Source organism: Neoarius graeffei, chromosome 11 (genome assembly GCF_027579695.1).
Source record: "Neoarius graeffei isolate fNeoGra1 chromosome 11, fNeoGra1.pri, whole genome shotgun sequence".
NCBI lineage: Eukaryota > Metazoa > Chordata > Actinopteri > Siluriformes > Ariidae > Neoarius > Neoarius graeffei.
Window position 1 is genome coordinate 19,888,296 of NC_083579.1, and position 24,433 is coordinate 19,912,728.

The window sequence follows — 24,433 nt, forward strand, 5'->3', positions numbered from 1 at the left end:
TTAGAGCTGGGTTACTCATTAGTTAGGACTTCATTGCCAAGACAGAAGGCCATGGCAGTGTGTGTGTGTGGGAATTGGCACACACACACGTACATATATATATATATATATATATATATGGTACGGGGTGGCACGGTGGCGTAGTGGTTAGCGCTGTCGCCTCACAGCAAGAAGGTCCGGGTTCGAGCCCCGTGGCGGGTGAGGCCTTTCTGTGCAGAGTTTGCATGTCCGGGTTCGAGCCCCGTGGCGGGTGAGGCCTTTCTGTGCAGAGTTTGCATGTCCGGGTTCGAGCCCCGTGGCGGGTGAGGCCTTTCTGTGCAGAGTTTGCATGTTCTCCCCGTATCCACGTGGGTTTCCTCCGGGTGCTCTGGTTTCCCCCACAGTCCAAAGACATGCAGGTTAGGTTAACTGGTGACTCTAAATTGACCGTAGGTGTGAATGTGAATGGTTGTTTGTGTCTATGTGTCAGCCTTGTGATGACCTGGCGACTTGTCCAGGGTGTACCCTGCCTTTCGCCTGTAGTCAGCTGGGATAGGCTCCAGCTTGCCTGCGACCCTGTAGAACAGGATAAAGCGGCTAGAGATAATGAGATGAGATGTATGGTATGTGGGGGGGAATTGACACACACATGTGTATATATATATATACACACACGTGTGTGTGTGTGTGTGTGTGTGTGTATATATATATATATATATATATCAAGAAATCCTACCAGTGGCTGGATAATGCAGGACTGACAGACAGCACAGAGGCACTAATCATGGCAGCACAAGAACAGGCCATAAGCACAAGAGCCATAGAGGCCAGGATCTACCAGAGTAGATCAGACCCAAGATGCAGACTGTGCAAAGAAGCCCCTGAAACAGTCCAGCACATAGTAGCAGGGTGTAAGATGCTAGCTGGATCAGCGTACATGGAGAGGCACAACCAAGTGGCTGGGATAGTATACAGGAACATCTGCAACCAGTATGGAATAGAAGTACCCAAGTCCCAATGGGCCATACCACAGAAGGTGGCTGAGAACAACAGGGCCAAGGTTCTGTGGGACTTCAGCTTCCAGACTGACAAACAGATCCTGGCTAACCAACCGGACATAGTGGTGATGGACAAAGAGCAGAAGAGGGTGGTGGTGATAGATGTGGCGATCCCAGCTGACGCCAACATCAGGAAGAAGGAACATGAGAAACTTGAGAAGTATCAAGGGTTGAAGGAGCAGCTGGAACGGATGTGGAAGGTCAAGGGTTGCGTGGTCCCCGTGGTAGTGGGGGCACTTGGGGCAGTAACCCCCAAACTGGGAGAGTGGCTCCAGCAAATCCCAGGAACAACATCTGAAGCCTCAGTCCAGAAGAGCGCAGTCCTAGGAACATCGAAGATACTGCGCAGAACCCTCAAACTCCCAGGCCTCTGGTAGAGGACCCGAGCTTGAGGATGACATGGATACCCCCCCCCCGGGGGTGAGAAGGAGATTTTTATATATATATATATATATATATATATATATATATATATCTTTTTTTTCAACCTGTCCCTCTCCATGTCTTCTGTGCCCACATGCTTCAAGACCACCACCATAGTGCCCCTCCCAAAGAAAAACAATACAACATGCCTGAATGACTATCGCCCAATTGCACTCACTTCAGTTGTAATGAAGTGTTTTGAGAGGATAGTCATGTCATACATCAAAAAGGACATCCCAGACACAATACCCTCATTGGACGGGTAAGTCACTTAAGTATTGAGTACTAACACTATTTATATCAGTATCTAGTATAGCACTGACCAGCTGATTATAGAATAGAATAAGGTAATTCCAGCTGTAATTCCAAATCGTCCGTCTTGTGTACCATGGATCTGGCGTTGGAGAGGTAGAGGCTTAGCAGTGGAGATTTGAGTGGCTGTTTTCTGAGCTTAGTCAACAGGCCAGCTCTGCAGCCTCGCTTTTGCTTCCGCTCCCGACGCCGCCTCCTTCGCTTTGCTTCCGATAACAATCCACGGAGACCCTGCTGGTCTCGCTATCTCGTCTGGAATGTTGTGCATGCGATGGAAATCACTACTAACCGTCATTTTCTGCTGGAAACCAATGTCCAGTAAGTCCATACGGTTGTAGTGGATATTGAAGTCCGGTACAGACGAACAACACGCAAAAATACACACAAAAAACATAAAAAATGTGCACAGGTAGGGAGAGCTTGTAGCCGCAGCCATTGTAGTAGAATTGCATATAGTAGGGTGTAGCGCGTATCGAGTGTGGGTGGAGCACAGAGGACGGCAGGACAACGTTTGGAGGCAGACAAGGCGATTTATTTTTACAACTTTTCAGTGTAAGTACTCTCATTCATTCACACACACACTCGTCTGATCCCGGGTTGCGCTCCCTCTCCTCTCTCTCTGCCTCCTTAAATAGGGAGTGGTTACTGGGAAAACACACAAACACAGGTTAATTACAGTCAGGTGAAGCGATTCTGCCACTCACCTTCCCCGGCTCCACCCTCCTGTCACAGACCGGCGCTTGACCACGCCCCCGCTGCCACATACCCTCACCGCCCGACTCAGGCCGGGCGCCCGTCCGGCCCGCAGCCGACTCCCCCCCCCCCCCTTGACGGGAGAGGAAGTCCGCCACGACCATCTGCGCCCCCGGCCTGTGGACCACCTTGAAGTTGAAGGGTTGGAGTGCCAGATACCAACGGGTGATCCGCGCGTTGGCATCCTTCATGCGGTGGAGCCACTGGAGGGGCGCGTGGTCCGAACAGAGGGTGAAAGAGTGCCCCAGCAGGTAGTAACGGAGGGCGAGGACCGCCCACTTGATCGCCAGGCACTCCTTCTCAATTGTGCTGTATCGCCCCTCACGCACTGACAGCTTCCGGCTGATGTATAAGACTGGGCGGTCCTCCCCCTCCACCTGCTGGGACAAAACGGCCCCCAGCCCTCTGTCCGACGCATCGGTCTGCAACAAAAAAGGGAGAGAGAAGTCAGGGGAGTGTAAAAGTGGCCCCCCACACAGTGCAGCCTTTACCTCAGAGAAAGCCCGCTGGCACTGCTCCGTCCACTGGACCGGATATGGCGCCCCCTTTTTAGTGAGGTCAGTCAGCAGGCTGGTGACGTCCGAATAATTAGGTATAAACCTACGATAGTAGCCAGCCAGCCCCAGGAACTGGCTCACCCCCTTTTTGGTCTTGGGCCTCAATCGCTGCTGTCTTATTAATTTGGGGACGCACCTGCCCGTTGCCCAAGTGGAAGCCCAGATACCGTACTTCCACCCGCCCAATCACACACTTCTTCGGGTTGGCAGTGAGTCCCGCCCGCCTCAGCGACCTAAGGACGGCCCTCAGGTGTTGTAGGTGCTGCTGCCAATAATTACTATAAATGATGATATCGTCTAGGTCAGCGGCCACATAGGTGGCGTGGGGCCGGAGGACCCGGTCCATCAGCTGCTGAAACATAGCGGGCGCCCCAAACAGCCCAAACGGAAGTGTGACGAACTGGTGTAAGCCGAACGGTGTGGAAAAGGCTGTTTTTTCCCGGGATAATGGAGTCAAGGGGATCTGCCAATATCCCTTCGTCAAATCCAGTGGCGAGCCGTGCCTAGTTGATCGAGCAGCTCATCAATACGAGGCATTGGGTACGCATCGAATTTAGACACCGCGTTGACTTTTCTATAGTCCACACAGAACCGGACCGAGCCGTCGGCCTTGGGAACCAAGACCACCGGGCTGCTCCAGTCACTGTGGGACTCCTCGACGATACCCATTTCGAGCATGGCCTGAAGTTCTTCCCGAACCACCTTTTTTTTGTGTTTGGGTAGTCTATAAGGGCGACTACGCACTACCACCCCTGGGGGCGTCTCTATGTGGTGTTCTATGAGGTTAGTGCGACCGGGCAGGGGCGAGAACACATCCGAAAACTCGGCCTGCAACTGGGCGACCTCCGTGAGTTGGGTCGGGGAGAGGTGGTCTCCACAGGGGACCGGAGAGGTACATGATGCCAATGACCCTTTTTGGACCTCCGGCCCCAGCTCCGCCTTCTCCGGAACTACCGACACCAACACCACGGGGACCTCCTCGTTCCAGAGTTTCAGCAGATTGAGGTGGTAGATCTGTAGTGCCCCCTCCCTGTCCGTTCGCCTAACCTCATAGTCGACGTCCCCGACTCGCCGTGTGACCTCAAAGGGTCCTTGCCACCTGGCGATTAATTTGGAGCTCAACGTGGGCAACAGGACGAGTACCTTATCTCCCGGAGTGAACTCTCTAAGGCGCGTGCCCTTGTTGTACAGGTGGGCTTGCCGTTCCTGGGCCTGCTGCAAATTCTCCTGAGTTAGGTGGGTGAGCGTGTGGAGTTTTGCGCGCAGATCCATAACGTACTAAATTTCGTTTTTGCTCGGTGAAGGTCCCTCCTCCCAATTTTCCTGCAGTACATCTAAGATGCCGCGCGGCTTACGCCCATATAATAATTCAAACGGGGAGAACCCAGTGGAGGCTTGGGGGACCTCTCGCACTGCAAACAACAAGGGTTCGAGCCACTTATCCCAGTTACGTGCGTCCTCACTTCCGAATTTTTTGATAATATTCTTGAGGGTGCGATTGAACCGTTCAACTAAACCGTCCGTCTGTGGGTGATAAACACTGGTGCGGATCGGCTTAATACCCAGTAGCCCATACAGTTCGCTCAGTGTTCGTGACATAAACGAGGTGCCTTGGTCAGTCAGAATCTCTTTTGGGATTCCAACCCGGGAGATGACGTGGAAGAGGGCCTCCGCAATACTGCGTGCTGAGATATTGCGAAGAGGCACCGCTTCCGGGTATCGCGTTGCATAGTCCACCAGAACCAATATAAAGCGGTACCCTCGTGTTGACCGATCTAATGGCCCGATGAGATCCATCCCAATTCTTTCGAACGGGGTCTCGATTAATGGTAGGGGGCGCAAGGGCGCTTTTGGAATGGCCGCTGGATTTACTAACTGGCATTCGCGGCACGCCGTACACCACTTACGGACGTCGCCGCGAATCCCCGGCCAATAGAATCGGGCCATTATCCGGGCGAGTGTCTTATCCTGCCCGAAGTGTCCAGCCATGGGATTAAAGTGAGCCGCCTGAAATACCAACTCCCGGCAGCTCTTTGGAATTAACAATTGGGTGACTCGCTCTTTCGTCTGAGTGTCCTGCGTCACTCAGTATAACCTATCCTTCAAAATGGAAAAATAGGGGAAGGACGGGGTGGCGCCCGGCTGGAGCGTCTGACCATCGATTACTCTCACTTGGTCAAACGCGTGTCGCAGAGTCTCGTCTCGCGATTGTTCCAGTGGGAAATCCGCGAGGGATTCCCCAATAGAAAGAGGAGGGGCCGGTGGCTCCTCACTCTGTCGCGGAGATGACGTAGACGGTTCTGCGACTGCAGCTCCAGCCAAAGTGACACCGGGACCTTCCCCTGTTAACCGGCAGGACCCACTCTTTACTAGGCGTGCCATTAAACCCCGAAATCCCGGCCAATCAGTCCCCAAGATCAAAGAGTGGGTAAGGCGAGGATTAACCGCCGCCTTCACTATCGATTTTTTCCCCTCTGAAATGTATGTGGACCGACACCAACGGGTAGCTGTGAATATCCCCGTGCACACACAACACCTTCACCCCTTGTGCTCCCCCAATGCCTCGTCTTGCACCAGGCTTTGGCGGATCGAGGTCTGATTGCAACCTGAATCCACCAACGCCTGATATGTAGCCCCTTGTACACTTACCGGTATGCGATACGCTCCAGCCCGATCGAGGGCAGCCTCTGGCGCGTCGGGGATCCGCACCACCGCCCCCACTTCCATCGCTGCACACTGTTGCTGCAGGTGGCCCGGTTCCCTGCAGCACCAGCAAACCGGCCCGGGCCTTCCCTCTGCAGCTGTGTTCTGGGGCTCACTCACCTGAGGGGGGGGGGGGGGGGAGAGACAGACACAGAAGGGAGAAACGGGAGGGCACCACGGGTGCGGCGGGCCGGCTGGGGTGGAGCCGGCCCCCTCCTCCGCGGTGGGGGAATGGGGTGAGGACGGGACACGGGAGGAGGGGGGGAGAAAGAGAGAGAGAGAAAAGGAGAAAGCAGATGATGTCGTCCGCTGTCCTGCCGCCGGAACAGCCGCCAGATGATCCTCCGCCAGTCCTACGGCCTGATCCAGCGACGCCGGGCGGTGGCACTGGACCCATTCCGCGGTTCCAGCTGGTAAGCGGGCGATAAACTGTTCCAGCGCCACCTGGTTGATGATTCCCTCGGCGTCGCGATCTTCGGCCCTCAGCCACCGCCAGCAGGCGTCCCGGAGCTGCTGGCCGAACGCAAACGGGCTGCCGACTTCCTCCATCCACAGCGCGCGGAAGCGCTGGCGCTGCTGCTCCGGCGTGCGCCCCACGCGCTGGAGGACAGCCCTGTGAAGGTCGGCGTAGGCCAGCCTGCGGTCGGCGGGGAGCTGTAGTGCGGCCAGCTGCGCCTCTCCCGTCAGGAGGGGGAGGAGGCGCGCCGCGCGCTGCTCCATCGGCCACCCCGAGGCATCGGCGACCTGCTCAAATAATGTGATGAAAGCCTCGGGGTCGTCCTGCGGGCCCATCTTGGTCAAGGTGAGGGGAGATGGGCCCGCGGCCGGGGCGCTGGTGGACCCCGCCGACGCGAGGAGACGCCAGAACGCCTCTCGATCTTCCTGCTGGGCCAGCACCACGGCTTCAAAGCGGCGCTCCTGCTCCTTTCGGAGCGTGACAAGTGCCTGGTGCTGGCTCTGCTGAGCCGTGGCGAGGGCGTGGACCAAGTCCACGAACGGGGAGGATTCCATGGGGCTGCTGTGTTGGTGCTCCACCTTAATCCCGGGTTTCAGCACCACTGTAGCGCATATCGAGTGTGGGTGGAGCACAGAGGACGGCAGGACAACGTTTGGAGGCAGACAAGGCGATTTATTTTTACAACTTTTCAGTGTAAGTACTCTCATTCATTCACACACACACACTCGTCTGATCCCGGGTTGCGCTCCCTCTCCTCTCTCTCTGCCTCCTTAAATAGGGAGCGGTTACTGGGAAAACACACAAACACAGGTTAATTACAGTCAGGTGAAGCGATTCTGCCACTCACCTTCCCCGGCTCCACCCTCCTGTCACAGACCGGTGCTTGACCACGCCCCTGCTGCCACATAGGGTTTTCCAGAAGAAAAGGTAGAAGTAGAACCAGAAGTAGAAGGCAGAAATATGGCGTTTGACCGACAAGATGGCGTCTGTCACAATCTGGATCGGCTGTGATGTCACATGCAAGTGCTCCATTCATGCTCCTACCATCTGGCAGACGCTACAGGAGTGTGAAAGCAAGGACTTAGTAGTCCTTGCTTTCACACTCCTGTAGCGTCTGCCAGATGGTAGGAGCGTGAATGGAGCACTTGCATGTGACATCACAGCCGATCCAGATTGTGACAGGTGATCTTGTCGGTCAAGATCACACAAGATATATTGGTATTTTATATCTTGTCGGTCAAACGCCATATTTCCGCCTTCTACTTCTGGTTCTACTTCTACCTTTTCTTCTGGAAAACCCTATGTAGCAGCAGGGGCGTGGTCAAGCGCCGGTCTGTGACAGGAGGGTGGAGCCGGGGAAGGTGAGTGGCAGAATCGCTTCACCTGACTGTAATTAACCTGTGTTTGTGTGTTTTCCCAGTAATCGCTCCCTATTTAAGGAGGCAGAGAGAGAGGAGAGGGAGCGCAACCCGGGATCAGACGAGTGACAAACAGTTTTTACCCTCAGGCCATCAGGCTTTTGAACCACGGATTATAATCACCATCTACCTCTATATTTCCATCAGTCTTTGAACCACGGATAATAGTAGCAATTTTGCACAAGACATTGCACAGTATATCTACCTACCTCTATGTTTGCACATTGTTTGTTTGCCTCTCCTTTTTTTTTAAAGACATTGCACAGTATATTTACCTCTATATTTGCACACTGTTTTGTTTGTCTCTCTCTTTTTTTAAATGTTATCTTCATTTTTCACTCTACCTTTATATTTTGCATTCCATATGCACTTTATATTTTATATTTCATATATATATATATATATTCATTTTTATATTGGTAGGCATAGTTTGGTCGGGCAGTTGCAAAATAAGAATTTCACTACTCAATAATAAAAATAATAAACCGCTGTGTCTGTTATTGTGTATAGGACAAATAAAAACCTTGAATCTTGAAAATATTATATATATATATATGGTATGTGGGGGAATTGACACACACACGTGTGTATATATATATACACCTACACACACCTGTGTGTGTGTGTGTGTGTGTGTGTATATATATATATATATATATATATATAATCTACACACACACACACACACACACATCAGTCCAAGGGTGGAGAGCTTCTCTGTGACAGATGAATTAACCAATCAGATTTTGATTTATAGTGAGAGGGACCAAAAATGTATCGCCCTCTACCTTCTCAAAGGCCAACGTGAGCTTAACCGTGAGTTGGTGCTGTCAGCACAGTAGTGCAGTCACCTTCCAGCTGGTGAAGCGTTCATCAGTAGTTTTAGCAAATGCTAATAAAGTGGTCAAACCAGTGTGTGGCAGCGGGGGCATGGCCAAGCATCGGCTTGTGGATGGAGGGTGGGGCCAGGGAAGGTGAGTGGCAAAGTCAGTACACCTATTGTCAATTAATGTTGTGTGTGTGTTGCAGTGACAACGGAGGATAGAAGGGGATCTCTCGACCAGAGCACGTGTGTGTGTGTGTGTGTGTGTGTGTGAGAGCGAGCGAGCAAGTGAGTAAACAAGAGTAGTAAAGCTGAAAAGCAAGCATGAAGTGAAAAAATAAAGTCTATGTTAACATCAGTTCCTGCCTGCCGTGCTTCAGTATTCCACCCACATCAGGGACATACTACACAGCAGTGGCGGAACAACTGCACACAAGGCCCCGGGGCAAAACACCAATCAGCCCCCCCCCCACATGGTGAAATTGCAAACAAACAAATTAGAAGGCTTGCATCATATAGGCCTACTCAGGCTATATCGAACAAAAAGCAGTTTTTAAGAACGTAGTCTTTGGACCTAGCCATGGCGAAATTGCAAACAAACAGAAGGCCTGCGGCATATAATCAGGCTATATTAGAACAGAACTTGCTTAAAGGTTTTTTTTTAATTATTATTTTATTTTTCATTTTTTTTATAGGCCGACATAGCCTGTATTTTCCATTCATTTTTTATTATGTTCCATATTGACACTAAACAACAACAAAAATCCAGCAATCATGATTGATACACCCTCATTGTGTAAGCACGTCTTCAACTACAAAGCCGACATGGAAACCTGCGTTCATCATTAAAAAGGCATTCGATGAGCCTTGCGGACAAAGTCGGCGACTATTTGAGGGACTATTTGTTAAGCGCTCTTGCTCGCTCATTCTCAGTTGATAAAATGGCCAATCCACAGAGTCTCTCTTGACCCATTATGCTCCTGAGATAATTTTTTATCAATTTTAATTTGGAGAAAGAGCGCTCTGCTGTCGCAACTGAGACGGGGAGAGTGAGAAAAAGCAAGAAGGCCCTGCACACCTCAGTAAATGTAGAAGTTACTGCTGGATGATCTACTACCAGCAACCTGGCCAGGCTAAGCACAGATGTGTGTCTCACTATCTGCTCCTTGAAACAAGCCCTAAATGATACTAGTTGACCAGGAAAGCTGGAGTCGATATCCCAACTATAGTGATCACACAGTCAGCGGGCCACTTCGTATAGCTCCTCGTCCTTGGCATGCTGGAGCATATTTGGATGAATAGCCTCAAGCAAATGAGCAGTCCGATTTAAACTGACAAACCTTTGTGACAGCTGCTGAATGATTACGTCAAGGCATGCATGGAACACATTCACCTGAAAATAATGTTCTGCATTGGAAAGCCGACTGTCTTCGCTCAGGTGATCAAAGTGACGCTTCACTTTTTTCAACCTGGTGGCTACAAATTGCGTTTGACTGCCCCATTTCACAGCCAATGCCAGAGTGGAAGCCTTTGCCTCATCAAACTGCTCCCTGTAGAGATCTTGCATGTGACGTCACAGCCGATCCAGATTGTGACAGACGCCATCGTGTCGGTCAAACGCCATATTCCGCCTTCTACTTCTGGTTCTACTTCTGCTTTTACTTCTACCTTTTCTTCTGGAAAACCCTACTATATACAATTCTACTACAACGGCTGCGGCTACAAGCTCTCCCTACCTGTGCACGGTTTTTATGTTTTTTGTGTGTATTTTTGCGTGTTGTTCGTCTGTACCAGACATCAATATCCACTACAACCGTATGGACTTACTGGACATTGGTTTCCAGCAGAAAATGACGGTTTGTAGCGATTTCCATCGCATGCACAACATTCCGTACGAGAAAAAAAAAAAAAAACATTCCGGACGAGAAAAAAAAAAACATTCCGGACGAGACCAGATTGCGAGACCAGCGGGGTCTCCGTGGATTGCTATCGGAAGCAAAGCAAAGGAGGCAGCGCCGGGAGCCGAAGCAAAAGCGAGGCTACAGGCAGAGCCGGCCTGTTGACTAAGCTCAGAAAACAGCTACTCAAACCTCCACTGCCAAGCCTCTACCTCTCCAACGCCAGATCCATGTAAACAACACGGACGATTTGGAATTACCTTATTCTATAATCGGCTGGTCAGTGCTATACTCAATACTTAAGTGACTTACCCATCCAGTGAGGATCACTTTCTTGCTTACAAGATGCCACATCTGAGTCGCTGACAAATCCTGAATTTCTGTAAAGAAAACTGTCCAGAGATTTATAAGCACGCAGTGCTTCACCACTGAACAGCGAGGGAAAGTTGATGAGGTAATCATACACGTCCGGGTATTCCGCTGGCAGTTCAAAATCCGGTCGTGAAAACTCCATCCGGAAAGCCATAAGGGTCACAAATCTGTAGATCGTTTATTTTAGACATATATCTAGTTATCTGTTCATTAGAAAAATGAGCCGTGTAGTCCGTCGGTTGAAATTGATCCATTCTGTACACGAGTGCAGCAGTATTCAGCGGTGTTTTTGACCGACACGATGGCGGTTGTGTACTTTACGGTCACGTGACTACAAGATCTCTATACTCCTGTAGAGTTCATACAGCATTCTGCAATAATGCAAATGCTTTGAGGAGATCAATGGTCTTCTCCTGTATGGAATCAATTTTGTGCCAAAATGTTCATACAATACTTTTGAAATATCAAACAAAAACGACAAATCAAAAAACAAAAAAAGTCAATTTTTTTAGACTGGCAAACAAATTATTCATGTAATCGTGCAAAATATCAGTCTATTACTCTTCAGAAACCTTTTATTTTTGTTCCGCGTCTTTCTCAGTTTTGTTTGACGTAATTTATTTTGGTTGCGATTCCAGCTTTCTCGTTTGCGCTCCCTGACTTTTTGCTTGCAGTTTTGGCACAAATTTCACGTGTGGGTGGGCTGTCCAGGAATGCATTCCCATTGGGTAACTTGTGTTTGACTGACAGCTACGCTCAGCCATTCCCCCAGAGGCTGTTGCGGCCATTTCCTACTTGGATTTTGGCGGACTGTTTGACGAGTGACCAATCCATTGACGGTAAACAAGGATCGAGTGGACTTCAGTGGCGACTATGATATTGAATTTACGCTTTGTTGAATTAATTCAATATCATAGTCGCCACTGAAGTCCTTGTTTACCGTCAATGGATCGGTCACTCGTCAAACAGTCCGCCAGAATCCGAGTAGGGAATGGCTGAGCGTAGCTGTCAGTCAAACACAAGTTACCCAATGGGAATGCATTCCTGGACCCACCCACATGTGAAGTTTGTGCCAAAACTGCAAGCAAAAAGTCAGGGAGCGCAAACGAGAAAGCTGGAATCGCAACCAAAATAAATTACATCAAACAAAACTGAGAAAGACGTGGAACAAAAATAAAAGGTTTCTGAAGAGTAATAGACTGATATTTTGCACGATTACACGAATAATTTGTTTGCCAGTCTAAAAAAATTGACTTTTTTTGTATTTTGATTTGTCGTTTTTGTTTGATATTTCAAAAGTATTGTATGAACATTTTGGCACAAAATTGATTCCATACTCCTGCAGTAACTTTGAGATGGCATTAGTGCACTCCAAAATCTTTGTCTGAAGGCTGATTAAAAATATGAACTGAAATTTAGTAATGGCCTTTTTAAGTGCATCTGCCTCATCTCGTTCATTTGTTTTCTCGCTTGTGAGAGCTTGTCGAGAGCTTTAATGACATCTCCATATCTGTACTTTAACGCAAGAAGTGCATCGTAGCGGGAGGACCAGCGGGTTGGGCAGAGGCGTTTCAAGGTCTTGTTGTATGTCGTCAGATGAATGAGGACATTAGGCGGCCTTTAGATCCTACCCATCGTGCATTGCAGTTTTTTTTTGCAAATTCCTCAAATGATAAACAATTAAATACAAAAGGAACAGCTTAGTTTAGCTTGAAAACATTACAATGTATTATATTTTAAGTTTGTTTAGGGATTTCACAGGGTTTTTTTAATTTTATTTTTTTTAACCATGATCAGAATCTCATCTCATCATCTCTAGCCGCTTTATCCTGTTCTACAGGGTCGCAGGCAAGCTGGAGCCTATCCCAGCTGACTACGGGCGAAAGGCGGGGTACACCCTGGACAAGTCCATGATCAGAATGTGTAGCAAAAATGAATCAAATCAAATCAAGTTTATTTGTATAGCGCTTTTAACAATAAACATTGTCGCAAAGCAGCTTTACAGAATTTGAACGACTTAAAACATGAGCAAATTTTATCCCTAATCTATCCACAATGAGCAAGCCTGTGGCGATGGTGGCAAGGAAAAACTCCCTCAGACGACATGAGGAAGAAACCTCGAGAGGAACCAGACTCAAAAGGGAACCCATCCTCATTTGGGCAACAACAGACAGCCTGACTATAATATTAACAGTTTTAACAGGTATAACCCTCAACTGTCCTCATGGGGCTGTCCTTCACAGGAGCGGTGCGATAAAACTCCGACCAGACACAGGGCACCAGGATGGATCAAGCAGGTCCGAGGGGCAGAAGAGGCCAGCATCTCAATCCCAGGATCAACATGTAACTCAGACGGACAGATTGGGGGGGGGAAGAGAGAGAAAGAAAACACAGGTTGTTAGGTATGCCCTAAAAATGACAAGTATTAAATCTGTGTGGTAGGCTCGCAGAGACGAGAGTCTTTACATCAGGCATAACACACAACAATGGCATGTTAATATGGTAAAAAATATATCATGACCTGCTCTGGCTGGATGCTTGATTGGGTGATGGGAGCACACTCCTCAGCAATGATGAGATGCAGATGGGACCCTTAGGGCTGGCCAAGACAATTCAGTTACATTTCACCAGGTCTGGGACATGCGACAGAATGTCTGACGGCCGATTCCCTGCAGGCTACGATAGCCAGTCGAGGTCTCCACCCTCTCCACCAAAAGATTTCCTGTTGACTCCATGTAACTCAGAGGGACAGATTTGGGGTGGGGGGGAGGGAAAGAAAACACAGGTTGTTAGGTATGCCCAATGTCACCTGAATAAGTAGGAGCAGTATACATATTACACCGAGTACAAGCAGAGACTCCGGCAACTAACTATGACAGCATAACTAAAAGGAGAGAGCCAGAAGGTAACACAGGCATGAGGGAGCCCCGGGACATAAAGCAGCCAGCCACTACACCGTCAACAAACTCGAGTGAGCAAGCGAGTGGGGACTGACAGCATCCATACATCCCAGTTTACCAAAACACTCTGTCTGAGGACCCTCCAGATCTACTCCTTTACCTCATAAACACCATTAACAAAAGGCTTGACTAAACAGATATGTTTTCAGCCTAGACTTAAATGCTGAGACTGTGTCTGATTCCCGAACACTACTTGGAAGGCTGTTTCATAACTGTGGGGCTTTGTAAGAAAAGGCTCTGCCCCCTGATGTAGCCTTCACTATACGAGGTACCAGCAGATAGCCTGCACCTTTTGATCTAAGTAGGCGTGGCGGGTCATAGAGGAGCAGAAGTTCACTCAGGTACTGTGGTGCGAGACCATTCAGTGCTTTAAAGGTCAATAGTAGTATTTTATAATCAATACGAAATTTGATTGGGAGCCAATGCAGTGTGGATAAGACAGGCGTGATGTGGTCATATTTTCTAGTTCTAGTAAGGACTCTTGCTGCTGCATTTTGAACTAACTGGAGCTTGTTTATGCACTTATTGGAACATCCAGACAGTAGGCATTACAATAATCCAACCTGGAGGTAACGAAAGCATGGACTAGTTTTTCTGCATCATGCAATGACATTAAATTTCTTATCTTTGCAATATTTCTGAGATGAAAGAAAGCTATCCGGGTGATGTTATCAATGTGAGTTTCGAATGAAAGACTGGGGTCAATAATCACTCCGAGGTCTTTTACTGCTGCACGTGAAGAAACAGAAAGGCCATCCAGAGTCACTGTGTAATCAGAAAACTTACTTCTAGCTGCATGTGGTCCTAGCACAAGTACTTCAGTCTTGTCAGAGTTAAGCAGAAGGAAATTAATAAGCATCCAGTGTCTAATGTCCTTAACACATTCCTCAATTCTATTAAGCTGGTGTCTTTCATCAGGTTTTGCAGAGACATACAACTGTGTGTCATCAGCATAACAGTGGAAACTAATACAATGTTTATGAATAATATCGCCCAGAGGTAACATATATAGAGAAAAAAGCAGTGGACCCAAGACAGAACCTTGTGGAACACCAAACTTTACCTTGGTACGTCTAGAAATATCACCATTTATATCAACATACTGATAACGATCAGTTAGATAAGACCTGAGCCAGGAGAGGGCCATTCCCTAAACTCCCACAACATTTTCTAGTCTATCCAGAAGAATGGAATGATCAGAGAGATGATCAGAGAGATGAAAATGAGAGATATATAGGTCAACTAGTGTGTAATCATGTGAAAACTTGTAGGTTTCAAGGAATTTCCAATGCAATCGTGTAAGGCACATTTATTGGGAGGGCCTGAATGTCAAAGGGTGGGGCTCTATATGGCTAGGGCGAGGGCCCAAGGCCCAGGGGCGAGGGCCCCACCTACCCCCTTTAGCTCCACCCCTGCTACACAGTGCTATCGCAAGCAAGTATCGCAGGCTAACAACCGAGAAACTAAGATTTCTGTCTCCAGACTCTTCTTCCACACATGCCTGCCATAGTATTTTTTCACTAATACTTAAGTATTCATTTCCCTGTGTAATTTACTGAGTTACTTTTAACATCGACAGCTACATACAACAGAGCTACCTGGCACCCTGCCACAAATCCCTGACAAAATCCTTTGCCCTGTTGCTTTTTTGGTGTGTCTGGTCAAGTTTTGGCTGAGCTGAAGTCCCAGCTCTAATAGTAATGGTTCGCCACTGCTTGTAAATGTGTGTGAAAAAAAGCTAATGAAGTTTTGGTAGCCTTTTGGGTGTTCAACATGTCTTTCTCTTAGTGTAGCTAATCCTAGCATTGGATTAGCCTAGTCTTTCTCTTTCCCAGTGAACAAAGAAAAGCGTCTGTGCATGCGCAGCAGAAAACTCTCTCATTGGATATTTGCATCAGCTCCGACGTGTGCTGACATGTCTTGACAACAATGCAATATCGTAAACCATATTCAACGCTCATTCTCCATTGGGTAGAGTGAAGTAATGCACATAGGATAAATAAGGTGACAATATTGCATACTATCAAACCAAATTAATGAAGTCTATAAAGAAATATAAAATAGTATACTATAAAAAAATTCTATAAAGGAATAGAATACATGTTTTTATTCCATGGAAAAAGCATCCCATATGTATAATTACCAATATCTAATGCTGATTCAATGTACATGTAAAAAGTCAAAGTTCTAACAATAAAAATGGTCCAACTCCAAAAACCCCTGTTTTTCTCTTGTAAATATGCATGAAGAATATCTAATAAAATTTTGGTCGCCTTTCTGGTGTTCAACACGTCTTTCTCTTTCAAAATTCTGTCAAAATCTTCTGCTTTTCACGAAGCAAACCTGGCAGCCATGTTTGTTTACAAATTGTCAAAGTTGCTCGCTAGCATAGAAGTTTTATGTCTCTGACGTCTCTTTTCCAGTTTATCGATGTGCGTTGGTTAGGATCGATGGAGGTGTGGTGAAGTTAGAATCCAAGAGCAGAACACAGACAGTAATCCAATAAATAATATGATTTAATTCAGGGAAGAAAGGGCGTGGCAAAAACGGCAAAAATAGTCCGGACAAAATGAGACAAACAACTTGACAAAAACAAAAACACTAGTGCAAAGAACCATGAACAAGAAAAAACCCTTAGTGCAAGAAACCATGAACCAGAAATAACCCTTCGTGCAAAAAAACATGAACCAGAAGCAGGGGCATCAGAAGCATTTTTTTAATGGGGCGGGGCGTCCCCCAGAAAATTTTTAATTAATTAGATGCCATTTCCTGCATTCTGGTGTATTTTTAACAGGTTGTTAAACACGTAATTTTACCTTCAAAAGTCACTTAATTCAATGACTATTTTCGAGACTCAACAATAAGTCCTCATTCAACTAGTCCATATACTCATCAGCCTGTTTTTAAACCCACTGCTCTGCCTAAGATAATGAGATGAATGTGACACAATTTATCATCAACAATGACTTGCCTGCGACCCTGTAGAACAGGATAAAGCGGCTAGAGAATGACTTTATGGGTGCATTTTACTTTTTATTCTGTTTCCTTTTTTTATTTAGTTTTAGATGTAACACAACATGCCACTGTGCCAAGCAATAGTGACACTCAACTGTATGCTTAAAAATAAGAATATTCATAATTTCACACAATGAACAGGCATGACATGGCATCATGCAAACTTCATAACACAGAATCACACTGTCAAGCAATGGTGACACACAAAAAATAACTTCACAGAATGAACAGGTGCAATTTTGTTCACCGTGACTTTAGTGGGTGCATTTTACTTTTTTCACACAAAATGACACATAAAATAGAACTTCACATAATGAACAAGTGCAGTTTTGTCAACCTACATGCAATGGTGGTACTACAGTAACATTTACAGATTAGTATAACAAATAGATTTATAGATATAACTCCTGACATTGGTGCCACCACAATTTCTACCACTTCATAACTTATCCCCCTTTCCTTCACAATCTACCTGGAATAACATCCATCTCTCTCCATTGCTGTCCTTTCTACTATTCCTTCCCCATACACTGATTTCCCATGTTACTTTCCAGAAAACTGGCAAAGACCAGACAAAACAAGTTCTTCAAATCACAACAGGGAATCAATAAATATCATCAGAGCAGACTTGACCTCATTCTTGGCATTACAGTAAGGCAGGCCTACTGGGTTTGAATTAAATGACCACTAACAATAAGCTAGCTGATACATCTAACATTGACTAGCCAGCTAACTGCACTAACAAAAAATTAGGACAAAAATTGGGACCAAAAAACCCTGTCCTGTGGGGAAATTTTGACTTACTTTCCGCTTCTTTGTAAAGAATTTCCTTATGTCTATTGTGTCTGGGGAGGGAGCAAATACCGCAAACAATTCATCATCAACCAAGAATACCCCCATTAGGCTAAGCTTATTTCATTGTTTAGTTGAACATTTAATTTAACGTGACCTAGGGTTAATTTTGAGGGCATATAACAAAAGAATAAGGCTGAGCAAAAGCTAGACATTGTGAGGTGGCAATGGGGCTGACGTCACCTCCTCCACTTTCGAGCAGCTACACTAACATTTCTCTGCTCACGCTCAGATTCACTTGCGTGCGATGAGTTGTTGTAACTATGGGTGGTAAAAGAGAGCAACTGGACTTGCTTGAAGATTCTTGAAGACGTTTCACCTCTCACCCGAAAGGCTTCTTCAGTTCTGTCTGACTGGTAGGGAGTATCAGGTATTTATCCTCTCATGGATGAAAAGCTCATCTAAGGTGTCACTGAGTCATCCTGTTGGTGTGGGTCACTGGGGGCTGAATGTGAATGGCCTCGAGAGTCGTTAGGGTGATCAATGGATTGCCCGTTAAGGTGATCAATGGAATGCTGATTCTCTCTGTCCGCCTGTGAGCCACTGAAAACAGCTGGGTTTTGGTGTGCATTCAGTTGTCTGGGAAGTGTGCCAAGGACTGCATTGTAGGTGGCTGATAAATTATGTCTTAGACCCCCACCTCTGTTCAGTGATGGCCGTTCCAGGTTGACAAAAATGGCTTCTTTAAGGCCCTGTCCACACGGCAACGGATTCAGGTGACTCCGATACAATTGCTTATCGTTTAGGCCTGGCGTCCACACGGCACCGGCGTTTTGGGTGCCCAAAACGCAATCTTTTTGAGAACGGGTTCCAGAGTGGAAAGATCTGGCAACGTTGCCGTTGTGAAGTCGTCTGGATGAGTAAAACGGATTTGTTTACGATGACGTCACAACCACATGACTGTGAGTGCTTCACGCCGGGTAGAAGTGTAACGAATATCACCAGGAAAAAGCCTTACAGAGCACTAGTGAGAGTGAAACACGAGCTTGGATATTATTATTATTATTATTATTATTATTATTATTATTATTATGTTCAGTGTTAGTTCACAGTAGTAATGCAAGAAGCAGAATAGTGACAGTAATAGTGAAGCAAAAACATGCAATTGTACAAACACTGCAGCTCTACAGCAAAATATTCATTTATGAAATGGTCTGATTCTTAACACCAGTAGTGCCAATGATCTCATTGCGATGCGATGCGAGTTGTCAACAAATCCTATAACTTGGTTCATGAAACGCGCTTACAAAATATTTTCACTGTGAATATTTATTGTGTAATGGTGCAAAGTGAGAGAGAGAGAGAGAGAGAGAGAGAGAGAGAGAGAGAGAGAGAATAGCCCTTAGGGCAGAGTCAATCCCACCAGCAAAACTAGGGGGAAAAAGAGCGATCTCACCTCTTCAGATGATGGTTTAAGTCCTAGAATACATTCCTCAAAAAAGCAAATTAATCCATCAACGTGTATCATTCAATTTATTCCGGACCATTAAAGACGCCGCCTTCCGTGTACGTCATCCTCGCCGCCATATTGGAAAGGTCAAAGTGGAGAATAAAGATTAGCTGCGTTTAACTATACCAACAGGTTTACCGTCCAAACGAGATCACATGGGATTACCTTTCACAGGTGAGAAACAACAAATTAATCCATCAACGTGTAGTATTCAATTTATTCCGGACCATTAAAGACGCCGCCTTCCGCGTACGTCATCTTCGCCGCCATATTGGAAAGGTCAAAGCGGAGAATAAAGATTAGCTGCGTTTAACTGTACCAACAGGTTTACCGTCCAAACGAGATCACATGGGATTACCTTACAGGTGAGACTGGAAAAATACTTTTCATTGTATTTGGTCATTATAATGTAATTTTCCGAACAGATTTTCCTGACTTTGTGGCTAATATGAAGTCTCGCGCATAATAGTTTATGCGCATGCGTCCTTACTTCTTCTATTCCCATACGAAAAAGAACAGTAAAGAACTTATGAGTTTACCACTGTCTTAGTAGTAAATCCTTATAAATATAAGGATAAATCCTTATAAGGATTTATAAATAAATATATATGCCATGTATGATTTACTCCTGAAAGTGGCCCATTTTGCATTTTCCTCATACAAATTTTTTATGAAAATCTAGTATGTATGAAGTGAACATTGTGCATGGTTTTTACAGATAATGTGTATGATGAATTACACCGTCTTTGTATGCTTCACGTAATGTTTGTAGTTTTAAATTATATTTTACAATTTAAAATGTATATGCCTTTTATATGTAAATCCACATATGTTTGTGTTGGATTTACATATAAAAGGCATATACATTTTAAACTGTAAAATATAATTTAAAACTACAAACATTACGTGAAGCATACAAAGACGGTGTAATTCATCATACACATTATCTGTAAAAACCATGCACAATGTTCACTTCATACATACTAGATTTTCATAAAAAATTTGTATGAGGAAAATGCAAAATGGGCCACTTTCAGGAGTAAATCATACATGGCATATTTATTTATAAATCCTTATAAGGATTTACTACTAAGACAGTGGTAAACTCTTATAAGTTCTTTACTGTTCTTTTTCGTATGGGTTGTTCTGGTGTCTCCGAAGGGACCGTCTTACAGCGCCCCTAGAGGTGTGGCATGTGTATTGCATCGTTTTCAGCAAGCGTTGCGTTACCATATGGACCCGATATTTTACTGATTGTTGCCTATTTGGACGCGATATATTTTTAAATAACATCTCGTTGCCGTTGTCGTGTGGATGTAGCCTAACTCCTCGCTCATACCAACGATCCTCTCTGGCTAAAATGCGTATGTTGGAATCCTGAAATGAGTGTCCTTTGTTGTTAAGATGAAGGTAGACAGCAGAGTCCTGGCCTGAGGAACTGGCTCTCCTGTGTTGAGCCATACGCCTGTGAAGCGGTTGCTTGGTTTCACCAATATACGAGTCCGTGCATTGCTCACTGCACTGAATTGCATACACCACGTTGTCCTGTTTGTGTCTGGGTATTCTGTCCTTAGGGTGGACCAATTTCTGCTTCAGGGTGTTACTGGGTCTGAAACGTACCGGAATGTTGTGTTTGTAGAAGATCCTCCTGAGTTTCTCAGATAGACCAGAAATGTAGGGAATGACAATGTTCTTGCGTTTGTTCCTGTTATCCTCCTTGTCCATTATGTTCCTTTTCCTGCTCTTGAAGAAAGACCAGTTGGGATACCTACAGTTCTGAAGTGCTTTCCTGATGTGATTCTGCTCCTTCTCTTTTCCCTCTACTGTTGTAGGGATGTTCTGAGCCCTGTGTTGCAAGGTCCTAATGACCCCCAATTTGTGTTCCAGTGGGTGGTGAGAATCGAAGAGTAGGTACTGGTCCGTGTGTGTGGGTTTCCAGTAGACCTCGATGCTAAGGCTTCTGTCTTGTCTAATGTGTACATCACAATCCAAGAAGGCTAGATTATTCCCACTTACGTCCTCCCGAGTGAAATTGATGTTGATATCCACTGCATTGATGTGTTTAGAGAAGGCTTCCACTTCATGGGCTTTGATTTTAACCCAGGTGTCATCCACATATCTGAACCAGTGGCTGGGAGCAACTCCTGAAAAAGTGGTCAAAGCTTTATGTTCCACTTCCTCCATGTAAAGATTGGCCACAATAGCGGACACCGGTGAGCCCATGGCACATCCATGCTTCTGTCTGTAGAAACTTTCATTAAACTGGAAATAAGTGGTAGTCAGGCAGAGGTCAAGCAGGGTGCAAATCTGGTCCGTGGTGAGGTTCGTTCTATCCAGTAAGGTGTTGTCTTGAAGGAGTCTGAATGCACACCAAAACCCAGCTGTTTTCAGTGGCTCACAGGAGGACAGAGAGAATCAGCATTCCATTGATCACCTTAACGGGCAATCCATTGATCACCCTAACGACTCTCGAGGCCATTCACATTCAGCCCCCAGTGACCCACACCAACAGGATGACTCAATGACACCTTAGATGAGCTTTTCATCCATGAGAGGATAAATACCTGATACTCCCTACCAGTCAGACAGAACTGAAGAAGCCTTTCGGATGAGAGGTGAAACGTCTTCAAGAATCTTCAAGCAAGTCCAGTTGCTCTCTTTTACCACCCATAGTTACTATGACCTGGATGACTGAGAATATTCACAGACATGAGTTGTTGTAGGTAACGCCCGGAAAACCCGGAGTGGATTTTCAGTGGGCTATGTATTCTATTATCGATCAAGTGGAATGGATTCTTTCACGAAGCAATAGAAACGGCGCTGGGTGAACTAATATTTTATGTTAAATGGGGGGGTCCAAACGAAGAATTATGAAATGTAAGGGGGACACGTCCCCTTCACATTCAATGGTGGCGACGCCCATGAGTCCAGAAGAACACTAGGGCAAAAATTATGAACAAGAAAAAGTTGCGAGAGAGAGAAAGCAAGAGGCACACAAAAACAGCTAGAGAAACAAACAAGACAGTCCGGCAAAGTCAGAGTCTGAGAACGGCCTTAAAATCAGCAGCAGTAAAAATCAGGAAGTGAGTTCAAGAGAGAAAGAATTCCTGTCCCGGATCGGCGCTGGCATGAGAGATCTGGAGTGGATGAGCGGGGCAGAGCATGACAGCGTTGGTATGATTTTCTCCTCTTCTTTTTTTAGGGTTTTATGGCGGTTGGCAACCAACTTAAAGGAGCATTACCGCCACCAACTGGGCTGGAGTGTGGAACAGGTAGATATTGGATTAAATTTAAAAAAAAACAAAAAAAAAACGTATATCCTCTGGGCTAGCCCAGTTTCTTTGAGAAATCTGAGAACAAAATGATATACATGGCTAGATGTACCCAAGATGCCAGGTAGATTAAAACTGCTGTGTTTCACTCTGCTCAATGACTGACAAAGGTTGTTTCTTTCTTCCTCATACTGTTTGCAGTGAAATAAGACATGCTCAACTGTTTCCAGCTGGCTACAGTAATCACAGTTTCCTGTGTGATGTTTACCTATTATTTTTAGTGTACCGTTAAGCCCTGTGTGACCAATTCTTAAACGGGTTATCATGCTTTCATCTTTCCTATTTCTACCTTCCATTCTTCCTTTGTCCACCTGTTTTTGGATGTTGTACAGATGTCTGCCCTTTTCATTATCATCCCAGTATTCCTGCCAGATTGATTTGGCATGATTCTTTATCAGGACCTTAGCCTCTGCCTTACTCACAGGGATTAGTAAATCTACCTCTTCATGCTTGAGTGTTTGTTTGGCTAACTTGTCCACCTGCTCATTACCCTCAACACCAGCATGTGCCGGTACCCAAAGAAAATGAGTTACTCTTCCTACTGCTTCTAGATGGAATAATGTACTGTATATTTCATTGATGAGGTCACCCCTGAATGATCTACCTGACTGTATGCTTTGTAGAGCTGAATAACTATCTGAGATGATGACAGTATTGTGAATTTTGTTTTCTTTTATCCATTCCAGGGCCAACCAGATCGCTACTAACTCTGTAGTGTAAACAGATAAGTTGCCATCTATTTTTTTCAAAATGCTCACATCATTTGCTGGAATGTGTACTGCTGAACCAGCACACTCTCTTTCTGGATCTTTTTGATCCATCTGTGAATATGAATGTATGGCATGGAAAATGTAACTCTAAATAAGTCTGCACTATGGCTTCTACTGTCACCTCTTTTGGTTTCTTTTTTAATTTCTAAGTGAATGCCCAGGTCTCCAGAAGGTAATGGGAAAAACCATGGCTGAATAGAGGATAAAGGACTGTACTGGAACTGATGTAGCCCTAAACTCTTTGCTTTAGCATCACCTATCCACCCAAGACTTCTAAAGTTGGACTTGGTATGCTCCCAACAGTCATTTAAAATATTTTGGCTGGATGATCAGCATATTGTCCTCTAAGGTTAACCCAGTATGTCAACATAAGTTGTATTCTTCTAATCCTTAGCGGCATCTCACCCATTTCCACCTGCATTGCAGGTACAGGGGATGTTTTAAAGGATCCACTACAGATCCTCAAAGCCTGAGCTTGCAGTGTATCTAAGACCTTTATGTTAGATTCAGCTGAAGACATATATGCTATGCAGCCATAATCAAAGACAGACCTCATAAGTGCCCAGTATACATTAAGCAAAGCTGCTCTGCTGGCTCCCCAGGACTGTCCTGATAAACAGCGAAGGATGTTAATAACCTTTTTACACTTGTTTCCTACCTTACTCATGTGTACTTTCCATGTTAACTTTTCGTCAAACCATACCCCATGCTTAAGAGGATGTTCATAAAGTTTTAAAGAAAAAGGAGTGATTTTGCGCCTTCTTGAAAAACATATTACTTGAGTCTTTGACACTGATAGCCTAAAACCCCATTCATTTGCCCACTTTTCCACTTTCTTTATTGCTGCTTGCATTTTTGTTTTGACATGTGAAATATTACATCCTCTGACCCATAATGCTCCATCATCTGCATATAAGGATTTGCCTATACCTTGCTCTATGTTTAAAAAGATGTCATTAATCATGATATTAAACAATAATGGGCTATACACACTACCTTGCGGTGTACCATTTTCCACTGTATATATTCCAGAATACTCTGTACCTACTTTTACCTGTATCTTCCTGTCAAATAGAAAATCCAAAATCCAGTTGTCTGCCTTACCACCTATTCCCATGGACTCTAACTTAATGAGCAGACCCTCCTTCCAGAGCATGTCATAGGCTTTTTCTATGTCAAAGAATACTGCTATTACTATCTCCTTATTGGTCTGAGCCTTCCTAATGTTAGACTCTAAACATAAGACTGAATCCATTGTGTTACGGCCTTTACAGAAACCACTCTGATAGGGAGAGAAGAGT

The 24,433-nt window shown here is 45.6% G+C and overlaps 1 protein-coding gene and 1 long non-coding RNA gene across 16 annotated transcripts in view; one reads left to right on the top strand and one right to left on the bottom strand.

The window, feature by feature from the left end:
* gphna (gephyrin a) overlaps positions 1 to 11,067 on the bottom strand; it is a 471,572-nt gene extending 460,505 nt beyond the window's left edge. For 4 of the 15 annotated variants that reach the window (XR_009655626.1, XM_060933582.1, XM_060933599.1 and 1 more), the window contains exon 1: positions 10,694 to 11,066. Coding sequence is in view for 14 of the 15 variants with exons in the window: in XM_060933582.1 (XP_060789565.1) it covers positions 10,694 to 10,907 (214 nt within the window). In the remaining variant the exon portion in view is untranslated. Of the gene's footprint in view, positions 1 to 10,693 lie in introns of all 15 variants that reach the window. The other 11 variants (XM_060933583.1, XM_060933580.1, XM_060933581.1 and 8 more) reach the window with 5 other exon arrangements.
* LOC132894166 (uncharacterized) overlaps positions 1 to 23,118 on the top strand; it is a 29,962-nt gene extending 6,844 nt beyond the window's left edge. Inside the window, exons 2-3 of the long non-coding RNA XR_009655627.1 lie at positions 22,233 to 22,302; positions 23,049 to 23,118. This is a non-coding gene — a long non-coding RNA (uncharacterized LOC132894166). The remainder of the gene's footprint in view (positions 1 to 22,232; positions 22,303 to 23,048) is intronic.
* Positions 23,119 to 24,433: the final 1,315 nt, after the last annotated feature.